This window comes from Etheostoma spectabile, chromosome 6 (genome assembly GCF_008692095.1).
Source record: "Etheostoma spectabile isolate EspeVRDwgs_2016 chromosome 6, UIUC_Espe_1.0, whole genome shotgun sequence".
NCBI lineage: Eukaryota > Metazoa > Chordata > Actinopteri > Perciformes > Percidae > Etheostoma > Etheostoma spectabile.
Window position 1 is genome coordinate 31,635,845 of NC_045738.1, and position 14,580 is coordinate 31,650,424.

Genomic DNA, 14,580 nt, shown 5'->3' on the forward strand with positions numbered 1-14,580 from the left:
CGCCATCAGCTGGAGCATGAGCTCCATTACAACCTGTCCCATAGTGATCATGTGATGCAAAACAGCGTCATGTGACGTCCTTACCACAGGTTATTATTGGCTTTAAAGCCGTTGGATCGAAAAACACTTTCACCAGATTTATTCGAACGAGTTTTTCTACCGAATTTCAGATAATTTGATTGACACGTGGATGGAAACATAGCTACTGACTGGAGAACCTAGTACATGGTTTTGATGGTGGGGGGAAACCAGAGAAACCCACGCAAACATGGGGAGAACTTACATATTCCACACAGAAAGGCCCAAAATGTCCTGGATTCAATTCAATTTTATCTATAGTACCAATTCATAACAAGTTATCTCGAAACACTTTACAGATAGAGCAGGTCTAGACCACACTCCAGAATTTACAAGGACCCAACAGTTCTAGTAGTTTCCTGAATTCAAGCATGTGTCTTTAGGTCCAGTGTCTCCTCCTCTGGTAGATTAGCAGGATGTGCTGGATCAGCCAATATAAACAGTGTTGCATAACAATAATTAGAAATCAATGACAGGAAACTTATTTTAAAGAGAACAGGTAACTTTTAATATGATAGAAACAGGTAATATTGGTAATAAAGTCTAAAATATCAACTAGAAAATTACAAAATCAACACAAAAAACTAAACAATTCCAAGAAAAGTTACTTAACCATGACATTTAGGCTTTAACAGGAGAGACAATGTTTCTGATTACATTACAACAAACATCAATGTAAGTCTAGAATATAGTATTAAAATAAGTGATGGTTATAGGAAGGTTATAGGTTGAGTAATAAGCTGTTCACAGCCCAAAAATAGCAGGGCAGTATTACAATTTGTAGTTATTTGTTCTGTAAAAATAAAGATTTCATGAACTGTAAAATAACCTATACAGCCAGGAGTGTTGAAGGTCTTAATACTTATTCAGTATCCATTGGCTCAATGGAGTTCAGGCACTCCTCAGGGTCTGCTGGCTCATCCTCGGGTCTCTGCCTGCTTTCCTGCAGCTCAACCACAGACTTGAAGACCTTTTCTAGGTCTGAGTTTACCTTCACCTCTTTCTTAAGTCTCTCCAAGAGCTCATCCTTTCCATGTTCTTTAAGCATACTCACATAATGTTCAAATATAGTGAGCAGAGGTTGGGCGAACTCTATCACACTCCCTTTGTGGTTTAGGAATCCATAAGCATATCCTGCGGTGTGCAAACCAAAGACTCGACCACGAGCGTCAAACACCGGGGAGCCAGAAGAGCCGTGATACATGAAAGTGTTGTAGGTCCCTACTTTGTCTGCGTTTTTCCACCCATCATTATGTTTTCAATGCCTTGATCTTTGAGAAGGTTAATGATTGACCAGACAATGAAAGGATCTTTGTATGGATGTAATTGATCCCTGACAGCCTGCTTTCTCTTCTCTTTCTCAATGATAAATGTAGGATCCATCTTTTTCACTCCTCCTGCTGGGTGACCAATAATACAGGCTTCACCATTCTGAGGCATTGGACCAAACATCTTCAGGAGTCCAGGTGGCACCTCCCTTCTCTGTGTTTGTGTCGATTGGTTTGATTTCTGGCTCTCAGGGTTGAGCTCAAGTACGGCATAATCGAGATCATCCTGAGTGCAGCAGATGTCACGGTGAGCCAGCTCGTAGTAATAATAATTTAAGTGCGGCTCAGGATCTTCATAGTTGAAGAAAACAAACACATTTACATCCGTCTTCAACTTTTGTCCTTCGACACAATCTTTGAAAAGGTGTGCGTTGGTCAAGATGAAGTTGTCAAGCAGCACAAAGCCTGTTCCCTGAGAAGCATCCTCAATCACCACTTTGCAAACAGACTCGCCCTGTCTCAGCAGCTTCTTGACTCTGTGGACTTCACTGAATGACTGTTGGATCTTCCCAAAGTTTTCCTTCCTCAGGTTGACTGCTTTCTGAAAAGAATCCCCAGGGAATCTACTCTCCATCAATTCTCTCAAAGCTGGACTCTGCTGACGCAGTTTTTCATAAATCTCCTCAATTTCAGCACTGCTGGCACCTTTATCAACTACCGCTCTGACACTGGTTCCTCTCTGCTGTACTACATCTACAACTGGCGTTGTGCCACACTTTTGAAGTGAAGTATTTGATGCACCAGAATTGGCCCGCTGTCGTTCAAAAGGGGTTAGGGTTAGGGTTACCCCGTTGTTATGTAGGTTGTCAACCTTTTGTGTGCATTCAGTGATTGAATCTGGATTCTCATTGTCAGACAGAGTGACGTCGCCGAGGTCTTCAATGAAGCGGCCATCTCTTTCCAGATCGTCTTTGACAGTCCTCCTCTTCTCCGCACAGACACAGAGACACTTTAAACCTTTGAAACATGACGTGATGTCCCGCGTATTTTGCTTTTTTGTAGGGTTGTTCTTTTTGGAAGGCATTTTCAAAATGACTCCTAAAATGACAAAAATAAAGTAAGTTGATGTTAACATGACACAATTGAACCATCAACTAAATGTATGTTACTAACATCTTACACCTGAGATATAAATATAAACACACATGTCTCTTCTACCCGTACCCAAGTCTATGCCATTAGTTTAACACTAGAAGTGCCGGGATTCCATAACTACTAGAACTGCCGTGAGCGGTCATTTTGACCGCCAGATTCCACACTCTATAATCTGTCATGATAAATCCCTAATTGCAATATTAATGCAGGTATTGTGTTAGGATATCTTTAGAAAAACGAAATAACACCAAAATGTACAATTTAACGTGTTTAATTATACACTTGAGTTGCCCAGGTGTTTCAATAATTCATATCATGGCATAGTAAAACTTAATTATTTCATTCACATCTGAAAACTATGGTATGTAAATTCATTCAACATTACTTATAACATGCAAATAACAGCTAAAAGTATCTTCTTTGAACATTTATAACCTAACGTAACCTGTCACTGCCTCCGTGATGGTGTCTGCTGTGGTGACCAGCGCTGCTCGGACCGTGCCCCGCTCCCTTTTCTCCTCTCTAAACTCGGCTCTCAGCTCCTCTGCCAGTTGCTGCCTGAACTTCCTCCGGACAATGTCCCTGCTGGTGCCCTCGGAGAGGATGTGATGATTCCAGCCAGTTTGAGGATGTATAAAGTTGTATAAACACGTAGGCAGCCACCGGCCATCTAGCTCCGTGTACCGCTCCTTCCACAGAGCGAGCGCCCGGCGCTGCCTTCTGATTCAGAACGGAGTGCCTCCACGCCGGATTCATTGTGGTAGCTAGCGTTACCTACTCTGGCTTTGCCTTCGGCCCATCGCTGATGCCCACAGTTGTTACTCAAGACCGCTTATGACGTTTCTCTGACAGAGACGCTGATAGTAACTAAGCAACCAATTTGCATCTTCAACCGCGCGAAAGACTAAAAACAATACTGCGAAAATCCGAGCGGTCAATTTGACCGTGTATGGCCGAAATAGGTAAAAGTGATTTTATTTTCTTTGCCTAGTGTGTAATGTATATAAAAACTATTTTAAATTAAAATATAGAGCCTTTTAGGAAAAGTCAGGGACCAGCAGGACTGTATTTTTTTATCCAGCAAAGTTATTACATATATAAATTTCAAAACGGTCAAAATGACCGTCATGGCCGTTCTAGTGTTAACCAATTAAATCGGCCTCTTATTGATGCATTTATAAATTTAAAGGAAAAATTAAAGTACTGCCTTTGCCATATAGTTCTGTATCTACAGAACAGGTCAAGTTTGAACACAACTTCTCAGTCAATGAGTTTCCTTTATTTTCATGAGTATTTACATTGTATATTATCACTGAAGGCATCAAAACTATGAATGACCACACGTGGAATTATGCACTTAACAAAAAAGTGTGAAATAACTGAAAACATGTCTTATATTCTAGTTTCTTCAAAGTAGCCCCCTTTGCTTTTTTGATAGTGTTGAACGAAGGTTCAGTTGAAAACCCAAGAAACACAAAGCTAAATTAAAGATGCAAGCAGCGATGAAAGGGCCCTCGCGAGTCAGGGTTACTGGCGAACGCCTCTCCTTGCAACCGCGCATTTGCGCGTCACTCAGATACTGAAAGTCGTGAAAAATGAACAAGGAAGTCTCTGTTGAGTTCAATGACACGTCACACGAGACTATACGTCATACAGTTCATTATCTGTGAAAGGGGGCGTGGCCGCATCATAAGGGGGTGGGTCAAACATCTCCAATTCAAAAGGAAGTCTCTACTGAGTTCATTGATACCTCACACAATACTGTACCTTAAATGGGTGACTAGTTATGAAATGGGCGTGGCTTTAGCATAGGGGGCGGGCCAAACCACCACCAATGAAAAAGGAAGTCTCTGCTGAGTTCATTGACACCTCACACAAAACTATACCTTAAGCGGTTAAAATGTAAGGAATGGGTGCGTGGGCGTCATCGAATTATAGGGGCCGGCTCACGATCACATATAGACCACACATTCTAAGTGGCGCTATCTCCAAAAGTCCATATTGGCCTGTAGGTGTCCTCAGGCCTGGACTCTTGGTGTTTGTGGGAAATTTCAAGCAGATACGACAACATACACTGTAGTTACAGCCACTTTCACCTTCATCGTTAAATACTCAAAATGGCCGCCATGCCACCCCCACACCGTTTGACGAAAAGTTTTTCTTTTTTCATCTTCAACATCTTAAGATGACTCAGACTGAATTTGAAGTCGATCTGATGAAATCTCTAGGAGGAGTTCGTTAAAGTATAGCACCTTGTCTTTTAGGACTACTTCCTGTTGCCACTAGGGGGCGCTATGACTTTGAGCCAATAGCGGCGTGTAGATGTCGTCAGGGGCGGACTCTGATGAATCGTGAAAAGTTTCGAGCCAATCGGACAATGTACGCTCAAGTTACACTCACTTCCTGTTTCGGTGGCGAATCGCACAAAATGGCCGCCCCGCCACGGCCACGCCCTATGACGAAAAGTTTTTCTTTTAATAACTTTTCATCGTTAACATGTTAAGATGACACACACCAAGTTTGAAGCTGATCGGACGAAAGCTCTAGGAGGAGTTCGTTAAAGTACGACATGTGGAATTGGGCAAAATCGCACTAATTTTGCACATTCAAAACAAAATGGCGGACTTCCTGTTGGGTTTAGGGGGGGGCTACCATGGAGTTTTATGTCCGTCCTGCCATGCTACATATGTGTACCAAGTTTCGTGAGTCTACGTTAATCGTAGTGCAGGGGCTGCTAGCGAGCCACTTTTGTGCGACCATTCCCGAAACCATTAAAATACGTACATTTTTACCAGACTTGCGACCGCCAAATATGGTGAGTTTTTGAATATGATATGTCCCTCAAAAAGGCAATTCATTTGACGGAAAATAATAATAAAGAAAGAAAGACGAAAGGCCAATCTTTGCAGCAGTGAATTTGCACGGCACTCGGACGCTACAACATCGTCACCAATGAAGCTGGAAGTCCCTGCTGTAAGACTCTACGTCATACAGATCATTATCGGTAGAAGGGGGCGTGGCCAAGTCGCTGGGGGGCGGGGCAAAGCATCACCAATGAAGAAAGAACTCTCTGCTGAGTTCAACGACACCTTACACAAGACTGTAGCTTAAACCAGTGATTCCCAAAGTGGGGGTCGGGACCCAAAGGGGGGTCGCGAGCCAGAGAGGGGAGGGGGGGTCGCAAGTTGATTTCCAGAAGTAAAATAAAAATTTAAAAACGATTAAAAAAAGCCTATGTTAGCCATGATTTTAACACAAGATAAAACTGTTGTGTGATTTTGTGTTGTCAGCATGCTTGTGTTTGGAGACGTCTGTAGTGTGTGCGCAGTTGCGCGCAATGTTTATAAACGTTTATAGTGGGGGGGGGGGGGGGGGGTGGTCGCAAGTCACTTGCACCGTTACTTTGGGGTTCGTTGGCTGAATGTTTTGGGAACCCCTGGCTTAAACGGTTAAAATCTTAGGAAAGGGGCGTGGCCTCATTTAGTGGGCGTGAGTAAAGTATGGGGGTCAGCTCAGTATCACACGTAGACCACGCACTCTAAGTTTCATGTAAATCGGATGATGTTTGTCATATTAGGCTGATTTCCTGTTGCCAGATGGTGGCGCTATCTCCAAAAGTCAATTTTGGCTGTAGATGTTGGGGACGTATTGGCACATATTGGCGTGTATGTGTTGTCAGGGTGGGTCGCTGTGTGTGTGTGTGTGTGTGTGTGTGTGTGTGTGTGTTTATGTGTGTGTGTGTATACCGTACAAGCCAAAAGTTTGGACTCACCTTCTCATTCAATGCGTTTTTATTTCCAAGATTATTTACATTGTAGATTATCACTGAAGCATCAAAACTATGATGAACACACGTGGAATTATGTACTTAATAAAAAAAAAGTGTGAAATAACTGAAAACATGTCAGCCTGAAAAGTTTTAATCCAATTGCGACTCCACTCGGGGACACATTCAGAGTTTTCACCATTTTCCGGACCGACTGCCCTTCATTTCTTAAAGTAATGACGGCCGCTCGTTTCTCTTCTCTTAGCTGATTGGTTCTTGCCATAATATGAATTCTACCCGTCGTCCAATAGGCTGTCGGCTGTGTACCAACCTGACTTCTGCACAACACACCTGATGGTCCCAACTCCATTAATAATTCTCTGAAGAAACTAGAATAGAAGACATGTTTTCAGTTATTTCACACTGTTTTATTAAGTGGGTGTGTTTGCCCTACCTCTATTACCTACTATCTTGTGAAGTTCATTGAGAGAACAGCCTCCAGCTACGGTGCATGCATAGGGATTTCGGGGGGGGGGCATGCCAGCTGAGTCCCACATGGCTGACAGTGACAGACTGTCATGCAGACACACCCAGTGTCATTAAAGGCTCTCCCACATTTTTCCCCATCCAATCAGTCAGATAGGTATTTGTTGTGCAAGAAATACAGATACAATTTATAGCATTTTATTCAAAATCCAACATTTCGTGCAGATGGGATTAATTAGATTTACTGCTATGTGGGTAATGAGCCCACAGCCCCATTTAATGTCCGATTCACTCAAGATTTGGCATGGATGCTCAAGTTGCTATGCGGAGCAACTGTCTTTTATTTGGTGGTAATCAGAAATCTTGGATATGCGACTTCCTCTTTCAAGAACCCTGACAATCACTAAGGGTCACACTGGTCTCCTGCTGTGGCCCCCTGTGTGATTACGTAATGGTGGAAACACCCTGATTTCCAGAAGGAAGGTTTCTTTTAATCTTGACTGTGACTATCAATATGAGTTGGTGTGGCCTCTCTCTTCAGCGCAGCTTACCCACTTACTGTTTTTTTTCCTTCTAATCTCTGATTTTGGTACTTTTTCCTTTTAGGGCAGAAAGGGAAAAGATTATTTCTGTTTTTTGTACTTGTTTTTTGATTGTTCACTAAAGAATAAAACCACCTGAGCTTGTTGTGAGCTAGGGGACCAATAAGACTTGTAGTCCTTGATTTTAGTCATTAATTTCTCTCTCTCACACTCAAGGCAAGGCAGCTTTATTTGTGTAGCACATTTCAGCAACAGGGCAATTCTCAGGGCAGAGGTTTCCCCCCCCCCCCCCCCGTGAGGGTAGTTAAGACTCCTCTTTAACCCCCTGGGCGAGTTGCAGCCTGGTGGGGACCGACGTTGACAGTCAGACCTCCCGTTATCTCCTAGTGGGGGGGGGGGAGTGCATTCCCTATCCTCTCTGCTAGTCCAGGGACCCTGGGAGGACCGGTTCCTGACCCTGAGTACTAAAGAAGCATCATCGATTGTAAAGATCCCCTCGGGCAGTGCTTAAAATATACAGGGTTAGGGTTGGGGGGGCAAGAGCCCGTTAGTGGGGGACGTCTGGGGTAAAAAAAATCAGAAAAAGCCTCTTGCCTTGTCTTCGGTTTCCCTGATCCGGGCGGGGGCCCTTTAATTTAGCAAGGGTGTGTGTGTCTCTGGTAAAAAGAAATCAAACTAATTATTACTAGATATATAACCTATATAACCGTCTGCCCCGCTGATAGTAACGGGGGTTATTATATATATTATATATTATTATACGGCAGAAAGTAGAGACGGGGGTTACTGAGGGGAAGGTATAAAAGGAGTTATCCCTCAACCAAACAGGAGCGATACGCAGTATGAGAAATATGTTTTTTTAACATAAAAGCATGTAAACCTATTCTAGTAGATCCCAAAAGTACAAATACGATGATGAATGAAAAATAAAAGAAACACCATGCAATGTAAAACACACATTGTTTTAAAACCTTTTTTTTTTTTAAATCTTAAGTAAAATGGAAAATTTAAATATTAAATTAAACTGTAGAAATCATACAGTGCAGCTGCAATGCAGCGCAACATACTGTATGTCCCAAATGTAACTATGTACTATGCAGGGGTGGAGACATTTGTAAAGACAGCAGATTGTTCTTTATACGAGTGGCTTAATGACTGCAGTTGTCTGGGTTTATGGGATATATAATATTTACTGTTTATTGATTCCCCCCCCACCCCCCGGCATCTCTCCAGCTAACAATACACACTCTGTAGCCTACTTTGGTCCATATGGGGACATGACCCTCCGGTTCCCAACCCAACTCTCTACGGGCTGAGCTACTGCCCCCCCCCCCCCCCAAAGTGGTTATTGTGGTGTCCCTGATGACTTGGCAAAAAGAGCTAAAACGTTTGAGTGTCCTGTGGAACTAAAGTTTTTGACGCAGCCCAACGGGATAAGATCAAATAAGTGTCCTAATCTAGTCAATATCAGTTTTTACAGTTAATCATGAAGACGTTAGATCTGTGTGATGAACACTCACGTAGCAGTCAGGAACTGAAAGAGAAAGTAGTTACTCTGTCTTCTAAAAAAACCAAAAGAAAACTGTTGGGTCCTTTCCCCCACTTTGTCATTGTACAATCAACGTTTTAGGATGTGTTCATAACAATAAGACTATGATAAGTCCATACTGTATCTGTAAAGAAGGAATCTGGAGGTCTTACCTTGACTTGCTGCGACCATCTCTGAAGAAGGGGGTGCTGTTTGGGAGGACAGATAAGAAATAGCGGGCTCTGCGCTGAACCTTGCGCTTCTCACATTTCATTAACCCATGTGACTCCCACTGGCACACCACATTCTCACACCATGACCCAGTACTCGCAACCAAGTCAATATTCCCTCAACGTTTTAATATTTTACTCTTGGGATGGCCAGTAAGCGCTAAAATGTAAATATTGGTATATGATGACAGAGTTTAAGCTTTCTGTAGCATTGTTTTTTTGGTACTTTGCATTAGGGCGGGCCTAATTTACACACACACACGTAATCACTTCACATCCTTCATGGAGACAGCTACAGTAAACGGTAGCCACCCTGCAGCTGGCAGAGTTAGCTTCAGCTTCATAGATCAGCTGTCCTTTCCGTAACGTGACAATCTGCACAAAACTAAAACAGTTTGGCATAGTCATCAATGCCGTTAGCACAGTGGCTAACACCACCGTTACTCAGTTTACTTTCTGTCTGTGTACATCGGGGGGGCAACAAAGACAGACTGAAGAGGACGGACGAGGAGACGAGAGACTTTCTGAATTTATCAGGAACTCGTGAAGGAAATGGCCGACAGAGGTTAGGACAAGCTGTGGGACGTCCTGCGGAGTCAATGGAAGACATGTCTCAAAAAAAAAAAGAGCCCTGCAGCGGAGCCGGGGTGGGGGGGCAATAAAAGCCAAGTTCTATCTGCATCGTCATAGCGATGTGTTGATAGCGTCGTTGTTTTCTTATTGTAGCTCGATATGTCGCCATCAGCTGGAGCATGAGCTCCATTACAACCTGTCCCGTAGTGATCATGTGATGCAAAACAGCGTCATGTGACGTCCTTACCACAGGTTTTTAATCGGCTTTAAAGACGTTGGATGGAAAAACACTTTCACCAGATTTATTCAAACGAGTTTTTCTACCGAACTTCAGATACGTGGATGGAAACTTACTACTACTACTACTACTACTACTGACTGGAGAACCTAGCACATGGTTTTGATGGTGGTGGGAAACCGGAGAAACCCACGCAAACATGGGGAGAACATACAAATTCCACACAGAAAGGCCCGGAACGACCTGCATTCAATTCAATTCAATTTTATTTATAGTATCAATTCATAACAACAGTTATCTCGAAACACTCTAATAGGTCCAGACCACACTGGACGACATGATTTACAAAGACCCAACAGTTCTAGAAAAAGATAATGGAACAGTGACTAAAAAAATAGTTATTTGTAGTAGTTCATGGCGATGCAGGGCACAGCACGGCCTTGCAAGGAACCGCAGGACGTAGCAGGGTGTAGCAGGACGTAGCAGGGTGTAGCAGGACGTAGCAGGGTGTAGCAGGACGTAGCAGGACGTAGCAGGGTGTAGCAGGACGTAGCAGGACGTAGCAGGACGTAGCAGGACGTAGCAGGGCGTAGCAGGACGTAGCAGGACGTAGCAGGACGTAGCAGGGTACTGTAGAGCGTAGCAGGACGTAGCAGGGTGTAGCAGGACGTAGCAGGGTACTGTAGAGCGTAGCAGGACGTAGCAGGGTGTAGCAGGACGTAGCAGGACGTAGCAGGACGTAGCAGGGTGTAGCAGGACGTAGCAGGGTACTGTAGAGCGTAGCAGGACGTAGCAGGACGTAGCAGGGTACTGTAGAGCGTAGCAGGACGTAGCAGGACGTAGCAGGGTACTGTAGAGCGTAGCAGGGCATTGCAAGACGTAGCAGGGCATCGCAGGATGTAGCAGGGAATGACTCCCCGGAGCTAGGTTAGTAACTAGTTAGTAACACGCATTTCTGGGACATGGATGCACATAAATGGAGAATGAAGTAAAGAGGCCTGAAGGCTCTGGCTCCCGTTCTACTTTTAGAGACTCTAGGAACCATAAGTAACTGAATTCAGGGAGCGTAGTGCATAAAAAAATGTCTGTTTACAATTTAATGTTGACCTAACAACATTTGTTTATATTTTCAGTTATGTTTTGCAAATTCAGGAAGTGCCATGTGCTCAGTGCTGTAGTTTTATGTAGCCAATGTATTTAGTAGTAGAGCATTGCAGAATGTTTTTGTTTTTAAGCTTAAAAAAAGCTATGATTTAAATATCCTATGAGGCTTTAATCCTTGTGTTGTCTTCTCGTCAACCATAAACTTGACGTTTTTGTGCTTTTCCAATGTTTTTGTCGCTTTTTCAGATTTTTTTGGTCACTTTTTCCAGCTTTTGGCGTTAAAAAAAAAAAAACCTGAGCTGGTTTAATAACAGGTTTTACATTTATTCTTGGAATTCATGGTCTACAGACCTCCTTTATATTAAATTATACATAATATTTTAGTTAAAAAGGCAGAATTTATGAATTAGTGTGACTAATAGTTAAGATCAGAGGATGTTGAGTGGATCTCAGATGGGTAGATGTCAAAGTTTAGTCCGGATACTGGACTAAAAAAAAGAATTCAAATGCTATAAGATTAAATAAAACACCCGGAAAATTCAATGAAAGGAATCACTCATGTTACCTGAACAACGTAAGGAATCATCATCATGTTATTTTGGGGCAATTTGGTTGAAAGAAATCCATATTTCAGATATAAAACACTTTGAAACGGGTCAATTTGACCCGAGGACAACACAAGGGTTAATAGAAAAATGTATCGCAATGCATCGTGATGTCGAATCGAAGGCATGATAATCGTAAACAAACTGAAAGATCAGGAAAGATTCACAGCTCTATTGCTTAATAATAAGAAATCAATGACAGGAAACTGATTTTGAGCAGAACAGTTGAGTTTTAATATAGAAAAAGGTAATATGAGTAATAAAGTCAAAAATATCAATTACAAAATCAACACAAAAAACTAAACAATTCCAAGAAAAGTTACTTAACTAAGACATTTAGGCTTTCACAGGTGAGTTAATGTTTCTGTTGACATTACGACAAACATCAACAAAGGTAAGAGTACAATATTAAAGAAAAGAACATTTTAAAAATTAAAAAAAGTCAGAATTTGGTCAAAATTTAGACTTTACGAAGCCAAATGTGGGGGCGTGCCGACAAACAAACGCATTAACACTGACGCACACACCAGACATCAGCCACTACCTTCTGTTTACTGATAGCTAGCGTTTAACACATGCTAACTGATTAGCTAGTAAGGTGTTGTTTGTTGCAGCCAGCCTTTCAAAAGAAACCACAGGAAATGGAGGCTCTGACACACTTTCCGCACTCCGTGTCTGCAGACTGCTGTAGGCTTGTACCGTTGTTGATGCTTTGGACGTTGTGGGACACATGCAGCCACTGTCCTGAAAGAGCTCGCAGGCCCCGGACATGTATGTGCGAGCTGTCGCTGTCTCAGTCTGTCGGCGGCGTGTCTGCCTGGTAGCTTACTCTCGGACGGTCGATTTAACTTGCATCAATTCCATCAAAGGAGGAGCTTAAAACGCAACGTGCGATGTGATCTGGACAGGAAGGCTAACTCTGGGAGTTGGGAGGGGTGTGTTGCCTTCTGCCTTCTCACTCCGCGACACACCATACTGTTACAGCAGGCAGATGTATTTTGAAGGTCTAATTCAATTTCAATTCAATTTTATCTATAGTATCAATTCATAACAAGAGTTATAGCGAGACACTTAAGGATAGAGCAGGTCTAGACCACACTCCATAATTTACAAGGACCCAACAGTTCTAGTAGTTTTCTCCAGAGCAAGCGACAGTGGCGAGGAAAAACTTCCTTTTAGGCAGAATCCTGGGACAGACCCAGACCCAGGCCCAGACCCTGGCTCTTGGTAGGTGGTGTGTGACGACTGGTTGGGGTTGGAATGAAGAGGGGCAATAACACAAAAAAATGGTAGTTTGTAGTAGTTCTTGGCATAGCAGGGCACTGTGCGGCATTACAAGGCCCAGCAGGACGTAGCAGGGCACCGCAAAGGTCTGAATACTTAGTCAGTATCCATTGACTCCTCAAACACAGACACCAAGACCTTTTCTAGGTCTGCGTTTCCCTTCACCTCTTCCTTAATTCTCTCCAACAGCTCATCATTCCCGCTAACTTTTAACGTACTCACAAAGTCTTCAAATATAGTGAGCAGAGATTGGGCATACTCTATCACACTCGGTTCAGATTTTGGAAACCCACCGGTGTGCAAACCGATAACTCTGCCCTGGGCATCAAACACCGGGGAGCCAGAAGAGCCGTGATACATGAAAGTGTTGTAGTACACAAAAGAATCTGCATGTGGGTAATTTTTGATCGCATGATTGATTGCGCAGAGTGGAAATAGATAATCCTCTTTCTCAATGATAAATGTAGGATCCATCTTTTTCACTCCTCCTGCTGGGTGACCAATTAAACAGACTTCACCATTCTGAGGCATTGGACCAACATTTTTCAGGAGTCCTGGTGGCACCATGGTGTTAGTGATTTCCTTTTTTTTGTGGTTGTAGTTTTCACCCACAGGCATTATCTCAAGTACGGCATAATCCAGATGACCAAGAACATAGCAGATGTCACGGTGAGGCAGCTTGAAGTAGTACTCTTGTGACTCAGGATCTTCAAACAAAACAAAGACATCTACATTCTCCTTCAACTTTTGTCCTTCGACACAATCGCTGAAAAGGTGTGCGTTGGTCAAGATGAAGTTGCCAAGCAGCACAAAGCCTGTTCCCTGACGAATATCCTTAACCACCACTTTGCAAACGGACTCGCCCAGTTTCAGCAGCTTCCTGACTCGGTGAATGTCACTGAATGACTGTTCGGTCTTCCCAAAGTTTTCCCTCTTCAGGTTCAGTGCTTCAGAATCACCAGGGAATCTACTCTCCATCCATTTGATCAGATCTGAAAACTGGCGACGCAGAGCTTCATAAACCTCCTCAATGTTGACATTGTTGCCACTCTTTTCTATTGCTGCTCTGACACTGATTCCTCTCTTTTCTATCGCTGCTTGGATTCCTCTCTGCTGCGCTTCATCTACAGCTGGCCTCTGGGGGGAATTACTTGATAAACCCGAGTTATCATTTGCTCTCCTGTTCCGTGGAAGACACAGCTTGAATTCTTTTCCATCCAGGTTGTTGACCTTCTGTATTTGTTCGGTGATGCAGTCTGGATTCTTATTGTCAGACAGAGTGAAGTGGCCGAGTTTATCAACGAAGCGACCGTCTCTTTCCAGAGCCTCTTTGACAGTGATCCCCTTCTCCCCATAGACACACAGATACTTGAACTCTTTGACAGCATTGCTTCTAAAAAGCTTCTTTGATTTGGTGTACATCCCTCCGATTGTATCGATGTAGAAGACAGAATACTTGTCCCGTGACTGTATTGGTCTGCAAAGTTGGTCTCGGGCCACTTCAACCTTTTCTGGTCCGAATGATATGACCAGAGATTCACCTTCCCCAATACAAGAACAAGGGAAATGTGTTGCAACTGTACATATAACGTTTTTACCCAGCTGAATCACAACATTTTCATCTGGACACGTCTTCATCTTCCAGTACTGTTCAGTTGATTGTATCGCCTCCAGAACGGTGCGAGGTTGATCGCAGTAAACAGCGTATTCATTACACTCAGTA

At 43.1% G+C, this 14,580-nt stretch overlaps 1 protein-coding gene across 1 annotated transcript; it reads right to left on the reverse strand.

The window, feature by feature from the left end:
- Positions 1–567: 567 nt before the first annotated feature.
- LOC116691603 (protein FAM111A-like) lies at positions 568–14,421 on the reverse strand. Its single transcript, XM_032519362.1, is given in 3 exon segments — positions 568–1,311; positions 1,314–2,174; positions 14,030–14,421. Coding segments are annotated over 3 exon segments (1,482 nt in total). The 5' UTR covers positions 14,280–14,421; the 3' UTR covers positions 568–940.
- Between the last annotated feature and the right edge of the window lie 159 nt (positions 14,422–14,580).